Source organism: Athene cunicularia, assembly GCF_003259725.1.
Source record: "Athene cunicularia isolate RWA chromosome 2 unlocalized genomic scaffold, athCun1 chr2_part1, whole genome shotgun sequence".
Lineage (NCBI taxonomy): Eukaryota > Metazoa > Chordata > Aves > Strigiformes > Strigidae > Athene > Athene cunicularia.
The window spans coordinates 108,560,034-108,585,583 of NW_020799095.1; the positions used below are offsets into that span (position 1 = coordinate 108,560,034).

Consider the following 25,550-nt stretch of genomic DNA (forward strand, 5'->3'; position numbering starts at 1 on the left):
TCCTAAGTGGGAGTTGTGACAGTTGTGCTCCGTGGTGATTTGCCCAGACCTGGGTATTTCTGAGAGTTGCCCGACAAGCAAATCTCAAAGCAAGGTTTGAGCTTCTTGGTAAGAGGGGTGGCCAATCCACAGGCAGTCCCGCTGTCAGCTCTGGGGACAGGGGAGAGAAGTCCTCTTCTCATGGATAAGCAGCTTTATTTTTTTAGGTCTTGGAGGCCTTCTGGACTTAGGTTAGCCAAAAATTATGGAAATGGTCTGTCCTTCTGCCTGCTTCCAGGAGGCCATCACCTTCCCTACTTCTCCTGAAATTGGATGTCTACAAGGCCAGGTCTGAGATCAAGCGTCTAGCCCAAGGGATCTGCTGAGCAACTAAAGACGTTGTCAAAGGCACGAGAAGTTCAAAATACTGGCAGGTAGAGAAACATAGGCTGCAGTTTGTGGTCTACAGAAAAGATAATGGAAACCCAGTGTGTCAGACTATCATGAAGAAGAGCATTGCTATGACAAGCCTTACTCTGATGCTGGAGGAATTGTGTGTGTAATAAGGGACCAGAGGAGGTGAAAGGGAAGTACAGGCTTGTTTTTCACTTTTAAAATGTTATAAATTCCAACTAACACCCATACATTTTTAATGCTTGGCTTTTAAAATGTTAATAATTCCCACTAACATGCATACATTTTTAATTCAGGCAAACCTCTAACACTGCAGTAGATGTTTCACTAAAGTCGAAAACAAGGCCTGAAGAATATGCATTGCACTCAGTGTCTAATGAACTGCAGTCTACAAAGAAACTTCTGGTTTGCCTTACTATTTTTCTTCTGCAAGCATCCTACCACAATTGCTCTCAGTTAGTTAAGACATATATGCAGAACCTGCCATTTGCCAAACTCTGAAAGCACTTTTCCCCACCAGTATGAAATAATTATATTTCTCACTTAGGAATCTACACTGTTCTCTTAAGAAAAGGGGGTAGATTAGATAATGAAAAACGCACACAATAAACCTCATACATCTGAAAATAACTTCTGTGAGGTTAAGTCCTTAAAATGGAATTTTTTGATTTGTGCCCCTCAGAAATGTACATTCATAGGATACATCTAGCAAACACTAGAATTTCTTTTGTGTTCCTGAATGCAAATTTACAGCAGGGTTATGCTTTCTCTTTTAAAATCCTGCATTTTCAAAGATCTCTCTCATAATGCAAGACACTGCAAGACTCTTTTTAAATTGGATGCAGTCTTGCTCACTGACACCATTTCAGATGGTGTTGGAGACTATCTTTCTAAAATGACAATTGGCACTATACTTTAGGGTAATTTAGCATTAACTCGAGGAACACCTTTCTTCTTGGCTGCAGCTCCCTTGCCTCTCTCCTGGCAAGAAAAGAGGTAAATGGCCTCCTCCAGAGAAGAAAACCCTGGATTAACTGCAGTGCTCAGCATTACTGTCTGGCTGCCCATGTTGTTACTTCACCAAGGTTTATGTTGCCTCATAGGCATTAAAAGGGGGAAATTGATTACAATGACTTGGTACAGGAGAAACTAATCTGTGAGAAAAGAGCTATCACAAGGCCCCAGCATCTCTTCACTTCTTTCCTGGCTTGTGTCAGCAATAGCGTGGCCAGCAGGGACAGGGAAGGGATCTGACCCCTGTACTCGGCACTGGTGAGGCCGCCCCTCGATTCCTGTGTTCAGTTTTGGGCCCCTCACTACAAAAAGGACATTGAATGACTCGAGCGTGTCCAGAGAAGGGCAACGGAGCTGGTGCAGGGTCTGGAGCACAGGTCGTACGGGGAGCGGCTGAGGGAACTGGGGGTGTTTAGTCTGGAGAAGAGGAGGCTGAGGGGAGACCTCATCGCCCTCTACAGCTACCTGAGAGGAGGTTGCAGAGAGCTGGGGATGAGTCTCTTTAACCAAGTAATAAGTGATAGGACAAGAGGGAATGGCCTCAAGTTGCCCCAGGGAAGGTTTAGACTGGATATTAGGAAGCATTTCTTTACAGAACAGGTTGTTGGGCATTGGAATGGGCTACCCAGGGAGGTGGTGGAGTCCCCATCCCTGGAGGTGTTGAAGAGTCGGGTCAACATAGCACTGAGGGATCTGGTGTAGTTGGGAACTGTCAGTGCCAGGTTAACGGTTGGACTGCATGATCTAGGTCCTTTCCAACCTTGATGATTCTGTGATTCTGTGAAACGCTGTTAGTGATACAGCCTTATTCTGAACAGTGAAGGGAGAATGTAGGATCAGCTGAACTGCAGGATACAGGCTACAACTCCCCCTGCTCTTGCTGGTAAATCTGTGCCTGTGTTGAGCTTTCTTTTAGTTTAGATAAGTCCCCAGTTCTGCCTATGTGTTGGGGAATATCTGTTCTATTTCTGGAAGTAAGGCCTCCCTGGGGCTGTTGGCAAAACGCTGGAAAAAAAGAACCCTCATAATGTTATGCTGTGATAGGGTAGGTATTGCAGTACTGTAAGTGTCCCTAGTCCAGACAACTGCTGTCATGTTTTTTCATATGAGTCATATTTTTCATATGCTGTCATATTTTTCATATGAGAGAGGATAAGACTGAGGTAGAACAGCAGTGTGCTTCTGCTTTTAACTAGTTTCTGTTCCCTTCTGTTTCTTCACATAAAAATAGAAAACTATCTCTAAATACTACTACCACCACAAACATACTTACAATAACGTTTGAGAAAGCAACCCCAACCATCCATAAAAACAGTCTTGGTTGCTTTGCTAATATGTTGGCCGGAGATAAAACCACCCAGACTGTAAGAAGAATGAACAGCAACAGAGGTGACACAAGAGGTAGGAGTCCTTCATACAAAGAATCATTCTTCAGTGTTTTCTTTAAATGTGCTCTGTAAATAAATACAATTATTTTATGCAGTAAGATAATTTATCCATTCTATTTCCACACAGTAGTTTCAAATTCTAGCCTGAACTTCAGCCTAAGAATTCATCTTGCAACACAACTACCTGTGCAAATGTGCTAGATACCTAGACATTTTACAAGAAATTGTAGGATACCCAAGTAACATTTATTTCTGGGATAAAAATATATACTTTTATTCACATAGCTCCTGGTCAGCTTCACCAGCTCATCATTACACACAAAGTGAGCTGCAGTAGCTCCACTGTTGTAGTCGTCATCCAAATGCATAGCATGCAGGCTTGCTGTGAATTCAAAACACTTATTTTTTAAAGGATGAAACTTCTGACATGAGGCATGAAATGACTTCAGTCAATCTGCCCCACATTTTCAGTGGCAACACAGTCACGCACATGGCTGGCAGGTGTTGCTGTTGTTTAGGTCTAGAGATGATGGTGCTAGACAATCCTGTACCATTGCCAAAGTACAGTCTAAAGAAGAGGCTTTTTTTGCCAATTAGAGTATAGGAAATTTAATGCTGCAGTGTGTGTTCTCTTGGATATTTTATGCTGTCTTTTAAAGGCAGTACTATTAAAGGTAGTAAATGACTGAATTTTACATCAGCTAGGCAAAAGGTAACTGTAAGATCAATAGCTTTTGCATCTATCTTGCATCTTTCTCACTCAGGCAAAATTCAGAGGTGATAAAGGGAGTAGGAGGTTTAATTTACTAAAGTTCACTATCATTAAACCATTTATTCACACCAATAGTTCAGAAGAGTAATCCTGTGTTTGAAGTGTACTGGGAAATGTCCTGTTTAAAATCTCCGAACATCTGTACTTAGAGAAACAGCTAGACAAAAATCCAATGCATAACTTTCTCATCCAAAAAATAATATTCTTTTGATAAAATAACAACTGAGAACAGGCAGCAGGATGAAGAAAGAGAGGAGATGACTGGAAAACTCAAATCCCTCATCACCAAATAGCTTGTGTATGTGCATCCATCAAGAAAACCTGACTAGATGTTTAAATTTACTGTGCTCTTCTGTTCAGAGGAATGATAAACCCACCGGAAGGCTTGAGAGAAACTATGTTGAACGATGACTTGAAAAGGAAAACACTAAACAAAAGTCCTGACATGAGAGGAAGGACAGCAAAAACTACATGTTCATCAGGGTAAATGCTGCTCCTGCCAGGGGCTGACATGCCCAAATATGCTGTCCTCCTTCTCCCAGGCTTCCCTAAACCAGAGACCCTTGCACCACTGGTCCCAGTCCCCTCCTGTTGCTGCTCCCAGCACCCTACCCCAAAGCTGAGCCTTTCTGCAGCTCCTCAGTCATTCCTGCTCCACATGTCCTGACTCTCCACTTTTCCTGCCCCAAACTCAGGGCTATTTATGCTTTTATTAGCGCCACTATACTGTGACATGAAAAAGGGCTGTGTAGGAGTGATGCATTATTGTCTTATAGTGTCTCCAAATTTAAAATGTTGATACTAATTTCCACTGTTTCCTGATGACAGGAAATGACAGTCCCTCCTCCAGGACACTTAGGACCCGAGAGACCTGACATGACAGATGAGTGAGCTAGCAAATACTAGTGGAGGAAGGCAGCATTAATAAAAATAGCCAGTTGGAGTATAAACTAGCTGTATATAAAATTCCTCGGTGCAGCAAGCCAGCTCTTAGATGTAATCACAGCTTGCACCTGCCTAGCTTATATCTGATGGCAATTATGCGCAGACTTCATATGGAGGAGAGTTTTACACGGGATCTGGAAGACAATAAAGTACCTCATGGAGTGCAGGATGATTGGCTACAGAATTTTACCTAGCACAAGTAGAAGTTACAAATCACATTTGACTGCAGATAAAATGCAGTATTTGTTACTACAGAGTTTTCATCAGTTTACTGTGCAGGACCAGTGTGAGACTGCCTGGAGAATGGCAAGTGAAAGGAAAAGAAGTTATAAATATGGAAAAGAAACCAGTCAGATTCTGAAAATTGGCCAGCATTACTACATTATCAAGACAACATCTGGCTGAAAGAAGCTAGGCTACTTCAAGCATTACATTTATTTCTCACGTGAGGAAACCATTAAATAAACAGAATTAAATGGGAGGGGATAGAATTTATTTAATGTTAATTAACTTACCTGCGAATGTTGTATAGTGTTTGTGGAAATGAAAGAAATAAACTGAAACCTGGAAGAGAAAACAATTCATATGTAATGATACACAGTCCTGCTACAGTGGTGACCTCAGAGTTTTCTCATATGATAATAGAGCTAGCATGCTATTTTAAAAATTATTTGGTATTCCTGTCCTCACTACAGGATATGAACTGCGTTTGGTGGCTTTAGGCAATAACAAAACCTTCCTCATATTTCCAGAAGTTATCTGCTAGAAACAGTTGCTGCTTCAGAAGATACAGATCTTCTTGTGTAATGCATGACAAGACAGAAAGATTTTTAAAAATTCAGATGTAGTTAGAAGGTAGGATCAGTTATTTGTCATAATGGTTAATTAATAATATCATTGTCCAATCAGTGATTGTCCTCTGCTTGACACAAGAAAGATCACAGCCCCATTTTGCATGAGCTGTTCTTTGTTTAGGTAGAAAAAAGACAAGTCTGACACCAAAAGCCTTCCCATGGAATATGTGAAGACAATTAACCTCAAACAAGGGCTGCCCACATTACTGGGAAATAACAGGTTTATAGTTCAATATACTAAGGGTCAACTAATGATCTGCTTTGCTGATACAATAGCTGAAATGAATTAATTTTCATGATGTGGCCATCATTTGAACGAGTGAGGGTTTTTTACTATTTTTTTTAAATACAGCTGTGACTTCTGGAGCTCGGCTTTAACCCACACAGGACCGGGAATTTTCCTTTGCTAACACTGTGTCTGTCTGCACTGCTGCTGGTGTTACCAACACAGCTGCCCACAGTCCTAGAGATGCCTGAAGACCCAGTTGTACCCTGTCTAACACCCACATCCAAAATATGTTGGTCCATCCAAGGGCCGAAGAAGACCTCCAGCAAGAACTGGAAGTCTGAAGTTTAAACAAAAAAGCCACAGTATCAGTCAGCCTAAGTGGGTGAAAATATAAGTAAATCTATTTAAATGTTTCCCTGTAGAGCTCTTTGGTTTTGGTTTTTTTCCCCCCACATTCTGTGTATCAGGGGTTTTTCTCTGGTCTGCTTGCTGTTTGGAGATTGCTCTGGGTAACATATTTCTGCCCAGCTTTTATATTATAAGGCATAAAGATTGGCTCTGGTGCACTAAATACATAATTCCTATTTTGTTATGGGCAAAAAAAGCACTCTGATGTTCTAAACCTTCTGTTTTTACCTTAAAAAACTCTCATTTAAGAAACACAGTGTACTGTTTATACAGAAAAGTAGCAAAGTTTAATCTCATTATTGGAAATAAGGAAAAATAAGAATGAATAGAGGAAAGAACTCATTTCAGATGACACTGTACTGGGGCTAACGTGGCATAGCAGAATCTTGAGAAATGTCACTGTTTACCATTCAGGCCTCATCAAAGACATACCCAAGTGTTTAGCACACTCTGGCCACAGTGGCAACTCGAGGGAAGGAAAACTTAAAAAAGCAAGAACAGTGGAGGTCTGAAAACAGAAGAAATAAAAAGGGATGCAATACATAATCTACTTCTTCAATCTTTCTGGTTATCTTTTAAAGAGGAGAAAACAAAGAACTGGGGGAAAAAAAATAATATCCACTCTGTAAATAATTTCAGGTATTTCATTTTTACATGTTTACTTCCTGGTTTTGCTTTTCAAAACAAGTAAGATAAAGAGCTCTGCTTCTTTACCCTGGCAGAAATTCCATATCAGACAGCTAAAGGATGTGAAATTGAAGTAATATACACCAAGTATCTTGTAAATATATTTCTAAAATTCACAAGCTCAGTGGCTTCAGAGTGATCTGTGTTGAACGTGCACTCCGGTTGGCTATGTTTTCTATTAGGCAGGGAGGGCTAGTTCAATAAAACCTTGAGTTACGTACAGCAGTTCCAACATCTGTATCACATTAGAGCAGACATGAGACAAAACACTGACTCTTGAGGTTAAATCTAAATTTCCTGCTGCAATCCTGAAGTTTGATTTGTTAGGAGAAAAGCAACTGAGAGGAACAGAAATAGAGACCAGAACTAGAAATAGAATTCAAAGAGCAATGGTTGCCAACAATTTGTTATTTTTATGAAGTGCCATTTTAGTTAGAAATAACACACTGACCACAAACAATCCCCCAGCTAGCTAAAAGCCACTTTCCGAATGGGGCAGTTACACCAGTTACTCCTCTGTATTTTTATACGTCTTTGCTTTTAGCAGAGAGCTGAGGATGCAGTAGGGAAAGCAAAGGGTGTTCCCCTGTTTCTTATGGGATTTTCAAAATTCCATCATTTCCTACATGTTGCTTTCCCATCTTTTTTTAGCTAAAGAGGCCTGACTTGGGGGCTGCTTTTGGTACTCATTAAGTCTGCTTTTTAATTGGCATTAAGGATCCCTTTGTGCCCAGAAGCTAAACTGCTGCTTCCGCATTGTTGCCATTCTCTGCTGGTCTGGGGAACAAAAGGTGCAGCCTGGAAAGCAAACCCACTGCTGTCTCTCTGGCCTCAGCCACCCAGGCACTGCCCCAGCGATGATGACTGAGCTTGGGGTTTTTTTATGTCCTAAAAGCACAGATTTTATTTTAAAATCATTTCAAAAACACGGGTTTAGTGTATTAGATATTTTTAACACATTACAGAAAACAGAACTCATCAAGTGTTTATTCGAAGGATGACAACTCCTCCAGTATTTTTTAATTTCTGCTTTAACATCTTCCCCCATTTTCCAGCTGGTTTAAATTTTGAGACCCAACTGTAAGAAAACAGGCCTGTATTAAAGGCAGAAATACCAAAGCACAGATGGGTGGCACAGTTAACACACAGGGAATGCTTGTGTCATGCTGGGTTGAATGTAGCAAGACCAAACCCTCAGATTTAGGTACAATCCTATGGTCAGTCCTCTGCCTTGCACTACGTTGACTGCCTTTTCAGAGAAAGCTCTTTATCAGGAATTATTTTGTCCACATTAAAAACCAACCAACCAACACCCAATGTATTAAAGAATTCAGGATTAGCGATGTGTCAGAAATAAAGGTATATCTTGTTTTTCAAATACTTATATATATAAACCATATATATAAACACAGAGATACAGAGATACAAAAGATAATTCCATCAATTCTAGTTACAACTTTAGATTTCACTTGATGCTTTCAAATTCATTTCCAAAACTCTAAGATGTTCCCTGCAACATACTGCTGAGTGAATTAAAAAAAAAAAAAAAACAAAAAAACAAAACACACCACCAAACCCACACCAACCAAACCAAACCAAACAAAAGCTGGAACACGATGGATATAGTACATTTGTCCCCTGTGTTAGTCTAGACTAACAGTAATGTATTTAAGTTTAGTTACATGAGGACATCTTAAACCATGCCCTAAAGACTACTGAGGGCCTGCTGACAGCCAGGTTACGCTTCTGTGACAGTGCTCAGTTACTTAGTGTGGCTGCTGTACCTGAATTAATTTAGGCATTTCTGCAAAATACAGACTTGCTCATTGTAGAGAAAGAACAGATATGGCCAGAAACAAACTGCTGACACTACTGTCAGTTCTAGAAAACGCTATTTCAGTAACCAACAGAAGAGCCCCACGCTAGCAGTCAAAGGTAGAAAGCCTACCACTAGCAGACAGGTTCCTGAATACACCAAACTTCACAGACTATAAACACCACTAAATAAAGAAGCAACTCCAAGCAGACAGTCAAAACACCTAAACCACTCTTTTAAAACAAATTATACTGCTTCAAAGGAAGGACAACATTTATCTTAGCTGTTTATCTTCTCCACACTTTTGCTATCATAAATCATGTTTGTTGGTACATTCCTGACAAGTGAACCATCCTTAAACTGTCCTAAGAAAAGCACTGAAATATTATTTATTAAGAATTGGCTCTTCCTGATAGTTGAAAGTTCAACAATAAGACAGTGCAATACAGGGATGTAATTTTAGGTGAACACTGCACTGGAAACTGGGAATTCATTCAGGAAAGTCCCCTTCCATCCCTGCTATGCTTCACCAAAAAAAAAAAAACACTTCCTAGAGCATTCCTCCTATTTGGGAGGCACTGAAGAGGTCTGTGCAGACCTTCTCCTGGGCATATTGCAGAAGTTGAGCTCAGTAAAGATCAACTCTTTAATGGCAGGCAGTTGTAGTTGCATTTCACCCTACCCATGAAATACGATCACCCTCCTCTCTTGTTCTTCAGTTGGCCATGCCTTCACATGGCCTTCTTCAGTATACTGCTTGGCCTTTCAACCTCTAGGTTAATAATTCACAGTCAATGCTTGGTTTAAAGAAATAGGATGTTATCATTTACCTTTCTTAGCCACCAAACAAAAAATTAAGATTAAAAATATTTAGGTCTCAATATTAGCTTGGAAAAAAATCTTGAAATCCTTTTTCCATGTTTTTTTCCAAATTTCTTTCACATTTAAAGCAGCTAGACACATGAAAATATCTTAACACACTGAATGTTTGGCATACTGATCAATGTCTGGAAGCAAGCTGCAGAAGAAAAAAAAAACAAAAAAAACACGTTTAGAAGCACTTGTAACTGAAACAGCAGCTTTTTATGGAACAGTGTGATTTTCTCAGGCATGTCTTGAGAAGACAACTTTTATTTGGTTGCGCAAACAGATAATTGCATATAAAGCTGTCCACTAACTACAAAATTACATTTATTATTATATAAAATGGCAAACTTAGAAACACTTAGTAATTGAAAAAAAAAAAAGCTTAGAAAATGATTATATCGTTTTCAGGCTCATTTGAACCTGTGAAGTCTGAATATATTAAGCAATTTAAGGACAGATGAAAAATACACCCCAACAGATCTGCACAATATAAAATTATTTTACCGGGATTAAGAGCACAGTGTAAACACGAGCACTGTCTTCATGAACAAAGTTGATGTACATTTTGGATGTTTAGCATCTAAGTCACTTCTTGAGTATAAAGATTGTAAAGGGACACATTTATCATGCTTATTGATTTTATAGCTTATTTCAATGTCTAAAGTAGTACACACTGCATGTATCTCTCTTGAACTAAGCTGTAAGATACCACTTAGCATTTGTAGGGATTTAGTACAGACTGAGAAATTAGTTTATGGATGTAGATGCTTCTTTGATGTAGTCCTGTTCACACAGCATGTACACATCATTCTCTTTTTCTGGGCACAGCAAGAATCAAGCACCAGAGAAACGGTGCCTTTATATGAAAAGCCCAGGCTGGCTTCCAGAAGGACTCTGCCAGGTGAGCTCCCTTGTTTGATTTTCTTCTGGGGCTCCCACCACCCGTGAAATGACTCCTCACCACTAACACCACCAAATCCACTCCCCCTTGTAATTAGCATCCCATGACACTGCTCTGCCTCTGGCCTTCAGCGCTCTGGTTTTCTGGGTTATTGTTCTGACTGGTTCAGATGAGTTACTCCAAACATGAACTCAACTCCTCTTCATATATATATCTCAAGTGACAGGTGAGTATTTCACACCCTTTACCTCAATGAAGTCTCATACAATCTGTCACAACAATGCTTTAATAAATGTTAAATTGGTGACAGACATGTAGAAGCCAACTTGTGTTAACCACACTGTTCAAACAAGGCTAGTCAAAGCCTGTCGGAGCAGTGGCATTTTGAAAACATATCACTTACTGTTTAATCATTGACATCAGTAAGGCAGAACCGTCAGCCACTTTCCAGTGGGAACTATAGGAAATCACTACAGAATGACTTACCCATATGAGGGAGAAACAATTTATAATTTGACCATGGCCTCCTAATCATTTTCTGACACTTAAAAAAGGGCAGGCTGCTGTCTAATTACCCACTGCATGGACTTCTGTGTCCTCCTTTGATGCATAGGATATAGGACACAGTGTAAGGACAAGGCACTGTTTCAGATGGATAACTGTGCCTTCCCACTGTGACAGAATTCAAATACTTAGCATGTTTTAAATGTTGTGGCTTGGTCTCATCATTACTTTTTTTTTTTTGCTATTATGTTTTCATTTATGTATTTATTCCTCATTTTATGTACTTAAGTAGCTTAGAGGCGGAGTGAACCTCAAGGAACACACACTGCAAAAGTCAGCACAGAGCCCAATCCAATACACATCATAGGAAAAAAATCTGAATGCTTTGGCCCCATCTCTAAAAGAAAGTTCAAGTTTCAGATCTCTGACAGATGTTAGTACTCCATTCACATTTCATGTTCAAACTGTACTTTGAAAATTTGTCTCGGCTTTGACAGAGGCTTCAGTAGCCAGATCTGGGCACTTTTGACCTGATAAAGCGGACTCAAATGTGCCACTATGTCTGGATTACAGGTCTGCCTCATGTGCCACACACTGAAGGACAACCTACCCAGTCCATGCTTTAGTGATCCTTTAACCACAAGGCCTGTTCTTGTGGTTGCAATTAATATTGTGGAGAAGCAGGAATTTTTTCTGTGCATCCCGGAGTCATTTTTCCAACATAGCTTCCTAAGGAATGAAGCTGATGTGATAACGCTTTGCTTGTTTGTGTGCGTCTCACCATAACTTCTGAGCCCTCTGGTCAATTCCGAACAAATTTAATAAACTGAAAGAAATTTCCAGTAAGTGGCATGGAAATGAACAGTCAGGTAGAGGAAAACAGACATATAAATGTCTCCAGTGAGGAGAGAACTGCAGCTTTTTATTAGATGTTATAAAATCTGTCTCATCGAGATCAAGTATGAATGTCCCAAGAATGGGAAATGCTTCACTCAGAACATACACCTCTTACAGGTCATTTAATTGCAATGTGAGACAGAAACCATCATCAATTAGTAATGCTGCTCCCTGAACTACTGATGATTACCTGTCAGTGCAAATCTTCTTCTGAAGTCTACAGCATCATTTGTGGTACGAGACTTTATGTGGGGAATTGACTGTTTTAAAATGCTTATTTGTAAATATTTTATATTGCTCTCAACCTGATAGCACAGCGACAGGGAATGCTAGGCATTCAGCATACCCTGGAGAGGAGAAAATAAATGATAAGTCTCACCCCAGCGCTGCCCTTTGAAGGGATCCTACTTAGCCAGATAATACTATGGGACAATTGTGGTTAAATCCCAAGAGAGGTTTCAAAGTGTCATCCACAGGAGCCTTGCTGAGAGCAGAAGTAATTAGTTCCAACTGAGGACACAGGCACATAACTTTAGAAAGGTCTAGCTGCTTTCATGCTAGGAGAGAAAAGGTATTTCTATCTAGCAGCCAGGACAACACACTCTGGAAACAGGAGTTTGTTTGGTGTGTGGCTAGGTGTGGTTTGGATGTGCAGGATGGAATTGCATTCACTGACTATGAAAATTACAGGTTTCTGTTCTCTGGGTAGCTAAAAAATTCCCATAAAATACTATGCAGAAGTTTCTCTGCTTCACAGGGCAGTCCTCTGAGGTCACTGTTCAGCAGGCCAAGATTTGGCCTTCCTACAGGTGTTCACAGCGTGCTAGACAGTTGCCAGGGACATATATAAAGCTCTCTCTTGGGAGGCTTTCCTAGAACATCTTATCTAAACACCAGTATTGCTGCACTTTTATGTATATCTTTGTGTGTTCTGGCACCTGATAAAAATTCCATTATTCTCAGTGAGTGAGTGTCACCTGGTGAAACCACAGCTTCCTCTGAGGAGGTGCTTTTGCAGAGTTCATTCTTAGGTTATATGTGGGCTATTCTTTCTTTCTTTTTTCCCCCCAGAAACTCAAAGAAAGACATCTGAAAAACTCCACTCTCTTGCATCTTGTTTGGATTTCTTCCCACTACAGAAGGTACTAGCTAAAGACCAGCTGCTCTCAGAGAAGTAATGGCTCAGCAGCTGAACTGTTGTGTACAGAAACTGTTGTGTAAAAGCACAAAACGAATGCCAAATATTGATGGAGCAGCTACAGGTTCATCATTAGAAGGACCACTAGTGACTACTAAATGCCATCAGATGGTTAAGGACAGCCAGTTATAGTTTAATGGCTCCTCCTGGAGTCCTGGGAAACTAACTCGTAAAAAGCATCAGAGGCCCACTACATCGCTTTGTTTCTTAACTAGCCACAAAGGCATTTAACTGAGCATGCCAGAGAGTGGGCTCACTGATACAGATAGATCTGCTGAGCAAGACACACTTGTGGCAGCCTTTCTAAGGGAGAGAATAATTTAATCTTCCTAGCTGTTCAGCCCTCAGTGTAGGTTAGACCGATACTTTTTCTGCAGTCACAGTGGGGTCCTGCAATTTACTGCAAGCTTCTTAAAACTTTATAGATCTATATTCACTGCACACAGGCTATCCAGTGATAACCACCTTAATCACTACTTCTGAGCTCAGATTCAAACCTGTGGTGAAATGGAAGTGCTTTCCGGAGCAGCATGATCCCTGGTGGAACGATTCTACTTTTTAATTATTTAAATTTAGTGTCTTTTTTTTTTTTAGAGATTTACTAAGCACTGTGACAATTTTGTAATATAGATTCAACCAAGACCACTTCTTGCATACTTTAAACCCATATTTAACTACATTAAGCTGCAATAGTTGCTCTGTTAAGGGCATTGTGGATAGTGTGCAAGAGACAATGTTTTTAAAGAAATCTTTTTGTTCTTACTTACATCTACTGTGCTTAGGACAATGATGGAAGAAATACTCAATTCTCTGCTCACAGATCCATTCATGCAAGTGTACCACATGAGACAGACCAGTAGTTCTTTATAACGTTAATGGCATAATCTATAAAACCTTGCTTTGCAGATGTTTTTGGTAAAGTATGAAAAAGGATGCTCACTTCTGCAGATCTGATGACATTGTCATTGTTCCCTACCACAAACCTTCCTAACATGCTGAACTGTTTGAATTAAACCCTCATCCATGGCTTCCCAAGCGCAAAGAGAAGCCATCAGTGTACTCACTGAATGGGCTGTCATGTGCCTTAGTGACGGGAACAAAAGCAGCGACGTGTGCAGCACAGAACGAGCATGTCCAACGGACTAGCCCATGCTAGCACCTAACGCCAATGCAGGCCTAACCTGATGCTTCTGGGCAAGCCAGCATCCACTTCTCCTGGCCCTGTGGTGCTCCTCCGAGAGCACCAATCACCCCTAGCCCTCAGCGCCCTGCCCGCCACCAGAGGGCATGTTGTAGCTACACCTCTCTCAAGCTGAGTAATTCGTTGAATACTGAAAAGGCAACCACTGGGTTTTTTTCCCCTTCCTTTCTTTCTTTTCCTCAGAGTGCTTAAACCAGGCCTGACAAGAAAAAGATTCAACAATCTGGGTTACACATGGTCAGTTTTATACTCTAGGTAAAGCACAAAGACTGTTAAAACCACGTCCTTGTCCATGCTGCTCATTAGAAAGCACAGCCTGATTGCAGGGTCCTTTCCAATCTGGGAATTCTGGGAGGCACTGTTGAAGCTGGGGGCAGAACCTGCTGAAGACCTCACCATGGGAAAGGGTGGTGACAACATGTGTCAATGCAGTGGACTCAAAGGTGCGCCCCTAAAATGCTCAGATGACTCCTAGTTAAGAGTTGGTGTTGGGTGAGCACCTACATTTAAGTCCTACATTTGGCTCAAGGGGTGAAGATGTTTCTTGGGATATAAGTCTAGACTATTGGTGTCAAACAGGTTTTTTGGTGTCCTCATCACTTGCATACTCACATAAAAATTCCTAAAATTTATATGCTAATTTCTTCATCTTCCAAGCAACACATCAAAGCCATTTTTCATACACACATTTTTAGCTAAGACTACACTGGTTTTAACTCATTAAAATGTAAGTGCTCTTGTTCCCAGCCCAGCTATAGCAGTTGAAAAATGCTTTTTTCAAACTACACTGACAGTATCAAATAATGAGCAAATAGGCTATTGCTGTGTATGAAAAATGCATCACTTCTTTCTGGAAAGTAATTCTAAAGAAGATCTTAGAAACCAGCTGGCTCTTTTTCAGGTTTACAGTTGTGCTTCCCATCCCTTTATTCCTCCCATCTATAATGTTTTGGAGCATAGTGTGCTGCAGGCCAAAACATTAAACTTATAAAATATGTAAAATGTGTAAAAATGCAAAATATGTAAAAATGTGAACAACATTTTACCTGAGTGACACGAGGAGTTCCTGAGACTTTGAGAGCCAGCCAGCCAGCACACAGTGCTGAACTGTACGTGCATATAAAAAACATTTTCGGTATTATTTGTGTACCATAAATAGTAGTTCAGTAATTCATGTTCCCAAGATGACCTACTTTTTAAAAGTTTTCCAGTATCAGCCCTTTTAATCAGCTCTATTCATGTGGAATTTTTGGACTAACCAACACTCACAAAGGGAAAAAGAAATATGAAGGAAATATAAGAAATATCTAATCAAAATAATTTAAAAGTAGTACAGTTCTACATGGATCTAGCCACTTACCTATAAGCAACATTACTAATGCGTCTGTAATGTAATAACCAAACAGGAAAGGCTTCTGCCAGACTTCCACACCAACAGCACCGGTGAGCAGATATGCTGCTATTAATACCTATAGAAAAAGGACAACATATTTTCAATCCTCTACTTCTAAAGGCACAGAATTTCACTTATCTAACACAAATGCAAGAATAAAAAAAAAATATATGTTGTTTTCCTTCATCTCTGCTTTATAAGACCTTATGCTTCATCCAAAAAAATTACTTCTAAACAGTGAAACAGCTTCCAGGATCACCAACAAAATTATTAGCAATGTGTGAAATACAGTAAGCAACTTTTCTGCTACCGTGTGCATCTGTTTGCATGTGGCGAGTATTACTAACACACTTTTTCAAAGCACCCAATTTCTAAGTCACTTCTTAAAGCCAGGTCTCTCCACTGCAAATGCACTTTGTTGTATTTGCACACAGACTTCAGAATTAGCAATGTGGCTGGTTTTGCAGCTCAGTCACCTGAACTGATCATATCAGAATAACTGAGACGGGAAAAAAGTCACCTGAAATAATAAAAAAATAAAATTGAATATGAAGAAATAAGAAGGGGAGGGCAGCTGAAGTCTTCTCTGATTTTTAATTTGTTTGACAGATAGCATCATTACAGGACACAAAAAGAAATAAGCAGTCAAACTTTATTAGGAGTCAAACACAAGACTCCATGAGTCACTTAACATGCTGAAGTGCCACCAGTTTCAGTAGTGATGTAAATGTAGTTTCTACTCTCTTGTCAGAGTTAATTCTGCGACCCAGCTGAGGTCAGAAGTCTTAATGCAATCAAAACCCTACAGCTCCTATAGCTATAACATTCACACCCACTGTACTGCTCGCAGCAGCACTGCCTACTGACAGCTTATGGCATAAATTGTTGAAGTTTTACCATTTTAAATGTATAACACGATAGTGCAGTACTGAACACAATACAGCGATTCCCAAGCCCTTGTGCCCTTGATCCCAGCTCCTCAAGGGACCCCCCTCTCCTTTGAAACCTGTTTCCTGCCTTAGCCCAGGCCACCCACCCCCTGCAGCCCCTTCTGCTGCTGGCACCCAGCTAGCGGGACTGCTGCCCCACTCCTTCTCTAGGCTATTTTGTTCTCAGCTGTTTAGTTTTGCTGTAGGACTCAAGGGGCTATATGTTTCATGCTAGGTTTCAATGTCCTAAATTATTCTAAACTTGGATTAAGAATGAATTGCGAACATTTACTTTAGGTCTAAATTAAAGCAACTGTGTTAATTATAATCCCATTTGGAAGACTACATATTCATCTATTTATTTCCAGGTAACGTTCAGTAACCTTTATATTTTCCATTCAAAACAGCTTCTCAGTCTGGGATGACAAGTATTTTCCAGCTTTACCTCTATGATATATTTTACTACTTTAGCTTTTTTAAATACTAATTTTTTACTATGTTGTTTTTTTCTTCATTTTTAACATCAATAAATACATTTCAACCCTTCTATTAAATTAAAGGTACACTGAAAATCTCTTTTTTAGATAACAAGCTGTTTAAGATCACAGATTAGTAGCAGAACACTAATGTTGCTTAAACTCCCTAGTACATGTAGATATCACTAAATTTGGCTTCACTTACTTCTATGTATCTAAATTCAAGATTCTTGCCCTATCAGTATGTAGCTCTTAAAGAGTTTTTCTTGAATGTGGCAGTGCAGAACTGGATGTTTGAATTGCCTCTGCAAGAACAAGCAGCACACCAGATCTGCAATGGAGAAGAGCAGGCACTAGTATCAGAGTTACATCTTAGGCCATTGAAGACAGTGAGTCAAATTTTGGTCTAAATGAAGAACATGTACAATGGGTTTTGCAATCAACTACAACAGAACTAACAGTTGGCTTTCTGAAGAAATTGCATTATGTTATCTGTAAGACATGACGGATGGACTCCTGGACCCATCAAAGTTGATGGCAAAACTCCAACTGGCTTTGGTGGAGCCTGAATTTACCCTCACACATTGAATTTGCACAGACTTTTTTGGCATGTGATAAAAGACGAACTTCAGTATCATCCGTTATTACAGTCAGTACTTTTGGCAGTGCAGTCCTGAGTATCACTGTCAGATGTAAGCACACCTCTAGGAAGAGGACTGTCGATGCAAAGGGCTTTCTCAGGGGAATCTCCTGCCCTGGGATTTGGTGATGCAGCACTCACAGGTTGAGATTGTCTCTTATTTAACAGATGTGGCGTATAAAAAAAAAACAAGTCTTGGCTGCAAATTTTTGATGTGTTGTTTTTCAAGGACTCTTAACTTTGACTTCACTGAGGCAGTCTCAAAGACCTCCTTTAGAAAGCAGGAAGGATGAGAAAATGGCTGTGTCCCTTGAGCTAAGCTATATCATCAAAAAATGAAGATTGTCAAAACTATTAGACAAAAGCTAAGTATGTTAATCAACTGTATAAATGTTTTTTAAAGGCACTACTGGTAAAAAAAAAAAAAAATTAAGACATAAAGCAGTATTCCTAGGTGCAACTGAGTAATTCTACATAAGAAAAGATGGCCAGGTTTTTTACTCATCTCTCCAGCACTGGCTTTAGTACTTTTCAGATATAAATGTAGCCTTTAGCAAGTAAAAATAATTGCAACCTTTTGTAAAATGACAAGTTAAAATTAAATAACACAAGTAAGGACTATATAGCAAGTTAGTGTCAGATGTATAAAATCATGGATTCCAACTCACTGCAGCATCTGACCAGGGAAATTTTTGGCTTGCCAATGCCTTATCTATGAGGAGAAGTACTTATGTAGGCAAAAACCTGGAAATACATATGTTAATTTGTAGGCCCTTTGATATGGCCAAACAGCAGGACAGCTGGCTTCTGAGCAAGGGCTCCCTATCTTGTCACAATTTTGTAAATCACAACAACGTAGTCACCTTTATCCCTCTGTAAAATCAGAATACTTCTTTAATGTGGCATTGGGAAAATTCTACATAACCATAAGGCCATGTAACTCCTCAAAATCTCCTAGCTTCTAGCCTTTTAACTGTTCTCTAAAACACCTGATTTTTTAAATCACCACCTTTTTAATGTCTTTCTACTACTGCAGGTGTAAGTTTTGTCACCAAAATATTCCAGATTGTGTGTGTGCATTCATACTTTTTTTTTCCCCCTCATGATTTACCATTAATGATTTATCATTTCTGTTTTACACACAGGCACATTGAGTATGCTGCATGATGCACTACACAGGAAAAAGAAATATCAAACATTTTCTCATCTTTAAAAAAAAAATTCTGGCTATGCTTTTTAATTCTTTATGATTCAAAAAAGACATTAATTTTACTGTAATATTATATTTCACCAGCATTCTCCAATAGCATTAATTGTTCATGCCTTGAAATATTTTCCATTAATACAGTGCTCTGTATCACTGAACATCTAGAGAGCAAGTAATTTAAAATACAAGGCTACTTTTTTCCTCTGAAAATAAAGGTGACACTTGCCTAAAAAAGGAAAAACTAACAATTTCCTACAAGTGACTTCAGCAGGAGTTAAGCTTTAGCATGGTGTGTAATTTTTCCATTTAAATATTATCTCAGTATTTTTTCTTCCAATGAATAAAGGTGGCAAATTTAGCCTATAAAAATAGTTTTCATGTATCTTAAAAAGGTGATTTTGCATTTAGACATGCAGTATGTGTGATAGGTAAACAGCTAAAGGCACATGGAAGTCTAACCAAGAAATGTTTGAGTAGAATCATAATCAAATGGTTAAGAATGAAGCAATCTGCTGCAGAAAGAGCCTGTGCACCGCAGGTTCCTCTGTTTGAATTTCACATGGATACACTGTGGGGTTTCCCTCAGATACCAAGTACCGATTTGGTTTCCAGCTGTGTCAGGAGGCCACTGGAAGCAGACACCATGGCCTGGCCAGCACTGCTTCCACACCACTATCAGTTCTTTTACTTCAACAGTTCCAGTGTGTTCCTACCTTTGGAACTAAATAATAATCAATATTATTTCTTCCCAAGAAAGGCTGTGCTTTCCATGTCAAATTAGAAAAACTCCGAAAGTTACTATCTTAGAACGTAAAAGAAAGTAAAAGAAAAAAGATTCTGAATCCTGATAACGTGGCCAAAGAACAACACATTTGTGTCTCCGTTTTTCTTTTTAATAGAGACCTTTTTTTGCCCCTCAGAAGAGATGGAAGCTTTTAAAAGATGGTATGTGCACTTGCATTGCTTGGGATTTCTCTGCCAGCTCCTGGAACACCGGCTGGCACAGTACTTCCCAGGAAAAGGCTATATGAAACATTTCAGCATGAGTTTGTAAACTGCATGTCTAAAGAAAACCTGGTATATGGCATTCAAAAAAACTGAAAGGAAGGAAAAAAGTAAGTTCTACAATGTTTCAGTTGCTACCTGTTTCATTTATTCTGAGTTTCAAGGCAAGCACAGTGTTCTCCCTGAGAATCTAGGTGGGACCATCCAAAGCCATGGAGCAGAACCATCTGGGAAAGCATCTCAAACCAAAAACCCGAGGCTTATGGTCCAAGCACCCATGTCTTCAGTCAAGACTGTATATAGGATTTCTGGTTATCCCCTCCTTACAACGCTAGGGCAGGGCCAGAGAGAGCTGCCTGTTGCCTTTCACATTTGCTGCTCGTGCTTTTTTCCAGCTTCCCCTGAGCTGGGGAGAGTGAGGGGAAGGGGCATGGAATTGTCTGGGTCACTCCAACTCTCACACAGCTCTTTTGTCACTTCTAAACTTTTATTTAAGAATATAAAGGGTACCTCCCTGTTACACTTCAGGCAGAACCGATGTAAGCAGAGGTATCACCACATCATATTAAGGGAAAATGAACATTTTGTTCTCCCACTATGAACTCAAGTGCAGCAGCTTACAAAAAGCAACAGCAGTTTTAGGGAAGTACTTCATTAGAGGAATATTAAAATTTTCAGGAGAAAAAATAGTTTTTTGAACAATCCAGAGGACGAAAAATTAATACATGGCAGGAAATCCTTCTCAGGAAAGCTTTGTCTTTAGCAAGGGTTGGTTGTTTTTTTTTTTTAGTCTTTTCTTCAGCCCATGACTACTGGGGGTTTGTGCTTACTTGAAAGTGTAAGAAAATTGTCTAGGTGACACGGTATAAAGAGGTTCCTCTCCCTGCATCTTTTTCTGCCCACAGAGGAGTCAGAAGGAGATAGCTCTTTGTGCTGGAGGGAGGAGAGAGGGGAAGAGTTTTCACTGCTGCAGACGACGCCTCCTTGATCCACAAACATAACAGTCCTCTGACCAAGCATCTCTCAGACACATTAACAGCCATTTTTCAAGTTTACACACCGCAGTTTCCTATAAATGACTGTCTGCTGTAATCAAAGCTAATTGGAGTGCCAATTACAGCCCAGCTAGTGCAATTAGGTTACCAGTTCTGACGAGTCATCAAGTCACAGAAAAATGTGATCTGCATAAGTTCCACAAATTTCTCTATTTATAATGAGGTATATTTTTTCATGAGGAACACCAGCTCTTTTTATACCACAGTTAACCCAGAGCCAGTGAGCGGGCTGTCTGTGTTTATATACAGTGGAGCTGACTCAACAGCAGTGTTCTGGGAGCTACATACCAGTTAAGCTTTCATTAGGGTCAACAGTTATCTATTTGCACACTTATACTAATTACTGTATTTCCTGAGCTTTGTGGTGATAATGAAGTACAAAGTTCCTGGCTACCATCAAATTTAAAAGTAGAAGCAGGGGACTAGACCACCTGAATATCTGACATACCAATGCAGTAGCATCATGTTGTCGGTGAAATTATTGAAGACAGAGCAGAGAGGCACATTGGTGCAGCAATCCAGCTAGGAATGTCATGGAGGAAATAGTGAACTTAATGCTGGGAATCAGCCTGAAAGCAGTCTGAGAGTGTTTCTGCACTCTTTGCCTCCGAATGGGATTTAGGAATATCTGGCAGAGAAGTGGTGGGGAAAAAAAACCCAGCAAGGGTTACATTACCTTTCTTGTTCTTCATAAGTCATTCGCTAATGTCCTCATTATCCTCTCCAAGTAGCTGGAGATGAAGAGCTACCTTTAATAGGACACACATCATACAAAATTTGCTGAATGAGTTTACAGAACAAGAGCAAGGCAATGTTTGTAGGGGAATGACGATCTTTTACTAGACTAGTTAGTACACTGGGAAAACAATACATTGTGTGTGAAATGTAGTTTGGACTAATGGAAAAAATACTAAGCTTGATCTACAAAACCCGTCTTGTCTTTGTTCATAGGCAATCACAACTACAAAAGCTAATTTTTACAGATGGAAAAACTGACATATAGGCATTTCAACAGTACAATCTTCCACCACTGTTAATGATTGTGATATAGAGCAACAAAAAATCTTTACATTTTTATGCTTATCATTTTGGCTGTAGGCAAATTATCACAGAAGTTACTAGAAAGCAAGCCGGCAGGACAGCAATTCAACATCAGAGCGGAACAGGAAATAGCACTTGTTAGCACCTTGCATCTAAGTTAATCAAAGCAGTTTACAAACTTTACTGAAATTCTGCCTCACCACAAATCTGTCAGGCAGGGGAATGTTACTACCATTATTTCCCAGATGGGAAAGCAGTGACAGAGGCATAGGTCACTTAAAGGCACTGACAGAGCTAACTGTGCTGCTCTGCTAGTTGAGACCCACTCCCATATTTAACCACTAAAATAGTTCGGATGCTGTAGCAATCAAAAAGAGCTTTCTAAACATTCACATGTAGATCTACAGTGATCATCTGAGCAAAAAGTGAAATTGGTTTGAACATAGCTATTCCTCTCCTGCTGGAAGAACTTCACGAAGAAGCCTTACACAGTCATGGATGAAACTTGCAGACCAGCTGGCTGCCTAATGTCTTAGTCCTGAGCCAACTTCTTCTCCCAGAGCCTATTTTCTTAGGGGACGAAACAGATGTACCACAGCTGGACCACCACCTCTGAGTTGTTCTCAAACCACTGGATTCTGATTATGTTTACAGCAATACATCTGCAGCCATTAATTCAAATACTATATTTCCATTAAAACACATATTTGAATATTTGTCAAACTTCTTTTCAATTATATATATTTGGCTGTACCTTTCATCTCATGCCTGTGACAGGAAGCTCAGAAGAATGGGACTCTGCTCTTCAGGCTGCAAAAGCCTGGCTATCTAAGAAACAGATAAGCCAGCCCAGAAATCCCAGTGCAGGGCCTTTGGCAGTGCAATGAGCTTGTTACTGCTGCTACTTATTTGTGCACTGAGGCCACCACTCACCATGGTGCCCTGGGCATATTTCTGAAGAGGTCCACCTCAAGGTAGGGCTGTAAGCCCAGTCAAGTACTCAGCTGGGAACTGGCTGTGACTGATACGTAATTCACGTTACTGAAACCCATTCCCAGAGCAGAAACCTCTAATGGTAGGACTTTGGCTTTTTTTCAAGGGTAAAACTCACTTGACAACAGTTAATACTCGCTGTATACATACAATGCTATTTCCATTACCCCATTTGATATAAGAAGTGGTATAACTAAAATTACTCAATAAATACAACTTGGACTATATCACATTATGCCTTAGAGCCTAGTGTTGGTGGGAAAATTGCTTATGGATTCAGATAGCATAATAATCTTTGTTAATACCACAAATCAAATGGAGTTAAATGACATTCTCATGGCTATCTGACTGCTAAGCTTCTGCAAGACTTTTTTTTATTGCAAGGCAATGAATCTCTGATGCTCAAGAGCATCCCTTCGTTGTAAATGCAGGAAATATTTCAGGGTTACATTTAGAGTTATGCTATTTCCCATTCAAAATCTTGGCCAAATATATTTGTATTGAATCTTTATTTTTCTATTTCTGTAATATTATGAAAACACTAACATAGTTAAAAAAATAAAACCAAAACAGAAATGATAACTACTTACCACTTGGCTTATATCGTATCCCCAAGGAAGAAAAAGAACTCCTGTGTTATATTTCTCCCAGTGTGAACACATAAAGTTAAACAAAACAATGCTTAAATATATATACATTGTATATACAGAAACTCCAGTCTTCCCATTGTCACGGGAACAGACAGAAAAAAAAGAAAGCACAAAAATGGAGGTAGCCCAGCTATCCAGCCCATGGTCAAATAATTCTCCCAGAGGAGTACTGGACTGAGTCCTTCGAGCATGTTTCCCATCTATGGAGTCTAGAAGAATTGGGAAAGGAAAAGAAATAAAGAATTAGAACACAACAAAAGGAGGAACTTTTGTCATGTACACTTCACTATTGCCATATATAACATATAAGAAAAAATACATGGATGACAGCAAACTGAAACACAACTGTCCCTTCAGTAGGACTGTTAGGACTGCTCATAAAATATTTGCTTCAGTTATCAGATAATTCTTCTGTCCTCACCTTAGCTCTTGAACTAAATGCTACCTTCCTTACAAGCTTTAGAAAGACATTTATAATTACTTGTCCCCAGTGGTCTTTAAAGACTTTCACGTCAGTCCCTGCAAACAGTTTCTCAAGGAAACTTCTGAAAAGTATCCATAGGGCTTCCCAGCCATCCATTGGTGTTGTGGACCCTCTGAGACTTCAGACCACTTGTGGGGTAGATTCAATACGGCATTTACATATTCATTTGTGTACGTGCCTACATAAGATATTTTAAATAGTCTTTCAGTTGAAATTAGGATACAATAGCCATCAGTGGGCCCAAGTGGCCAAGAAATAGCGTGGCCGCAAGACTAGGGAGGCGATCATTCGCCTGTACTCAGCACTGGTCAGGCCGCACCTTGAATATTGTGGGTTTTGAGCCCCTCACTACAAGAAAGACCTTGAGGTACTGCAGTGCATCCGAAGAATGGCAACGAAGCTGGTGAAGGGTCTGGAGCACAAGTCCTATAAGGAGCAGCTGAGGGAACCAGGCTTGTTTAGCCTGAAGACAAGGAGGCTGAGGGGAGACCTCATCCCTCTCTACTACAACCTCCTTTCAGGTAGTTGTGAGGTGGGTGTCAGTCCCTTTTCCCCAGTAACAAGTGAGAAGACAACAGAAAATGGCTTCAAGTAGTGCCAGAGGAGGTTTAGATTGGCTATTAGAAAAAATTTCTTCACCAAAAGTGTTAACAAGCATTTGAATAGGCTGCCCAAGGAAGTGGTTGAGTCACCATTCCTGGAGGTATTTAAAAGTTGTGCAGATGTGGTGTTTAGGGACATGGTTTAGTGGTGGACTTGGCAGTGTTAGGTTAATGGTTGGACCGGATGATCTTAAAGGTCTTTTCCAACTTAAATGATTCTACGATTCTAAGAATACCTTACTGTTAAAGTAAATTATGTGTGGATCACTTTCAATACTTAAGTGCTTGAAAGATGCCCAAACTGGATCTCACTCTGAGGATGCATTTGGATAACATGGTTTGAGTCGATCCGAGAGTTCACTGCTGTTGAACAGGGGAGGACCTGCAGCCTGCTCAGCTGGTGGAAAGACAGCAAACATTACATTTTCTTCTGGGTCACTGAACAGAACTGGTGCTGTGAATGGTACAAAAACCAAGGGAGATGGCACAAGGGATGGGCAGTGAATGCAGGGGGGAGGAGGAAGAGGAAGGAGGTCTAGCAGCTGTAACCTTTCTTAGCTGTGTTGTCCAACCATCCCTTACTTTCTGAGACTGTGCTGGTGAGAAATAGAAATACTTACTTCTTAAAGTTAAGTGTAAATATGCATGATGAACCTCTTAGGAAAAAGGAACAAACCTTACAGATTACTTATTGTTATCCTGAATCTGAAAATAACATGGAGAAATGTTATCTTTTAAATGTTACTTGGAAGGTATATAACAATTATTAGCTATTGATAGCATTAGTAACCCAAAACTGACTAGAGATACAACTCAGCAGAGTGAGACCAAAGACTCCACAGCTGCTATAGATCATACGCTACTTACTTCTCCAGATTATTTGGCAGTACTCTGAGTTGTGTTTAATGTAAATATACTTCAGGGATCTAAACCAGGAAAACATGGAATTTCATTTTGTACAGATTTTAGACTATCTCCCTATTGTAATACCTAAACAGCTG

General features: G+C 39.8%; 1 protein-coding gene across 2 annotated transcripts in view; it reads right to left on the minus strand.

The window, feature by feature from the left end:
- Positions 1-25,550, minus strand: part of LOC113476040 (ethanolaminephosphotransferase 1-like) — a 43,631-nt gene that overhangs the window by 7,071 nt on the left and 11,010 nt on the right. For both annotated transcript variants that reach the window (XR_003397667.1, XM_026841363.1), the window contains exons 4-7: positions 23,404-23,672; positions 15,435-15,543; positions 5,028-5,076; positions 2,681-2,861 (exon numbers count right to left, since the gene is read on the minus strand). Coding sequence is in view for 1 of the 2 variants with exons in the window: in XM_026841363.1 (XP_026697164.1) it covers positions 2,681-2,861; positions 5,028-5,076; positions 15,435-15,543; positions 23,404-23,672 (608 nt within the window). In the remaining variant the exon portion in view is untranslated. The remainder of the gene's footprint in view (positions 1-2,680; positions 2,862-5,027; positions 5,077-15,434; positions 15,544-23,403; positions 23,673-25,550) is intronic.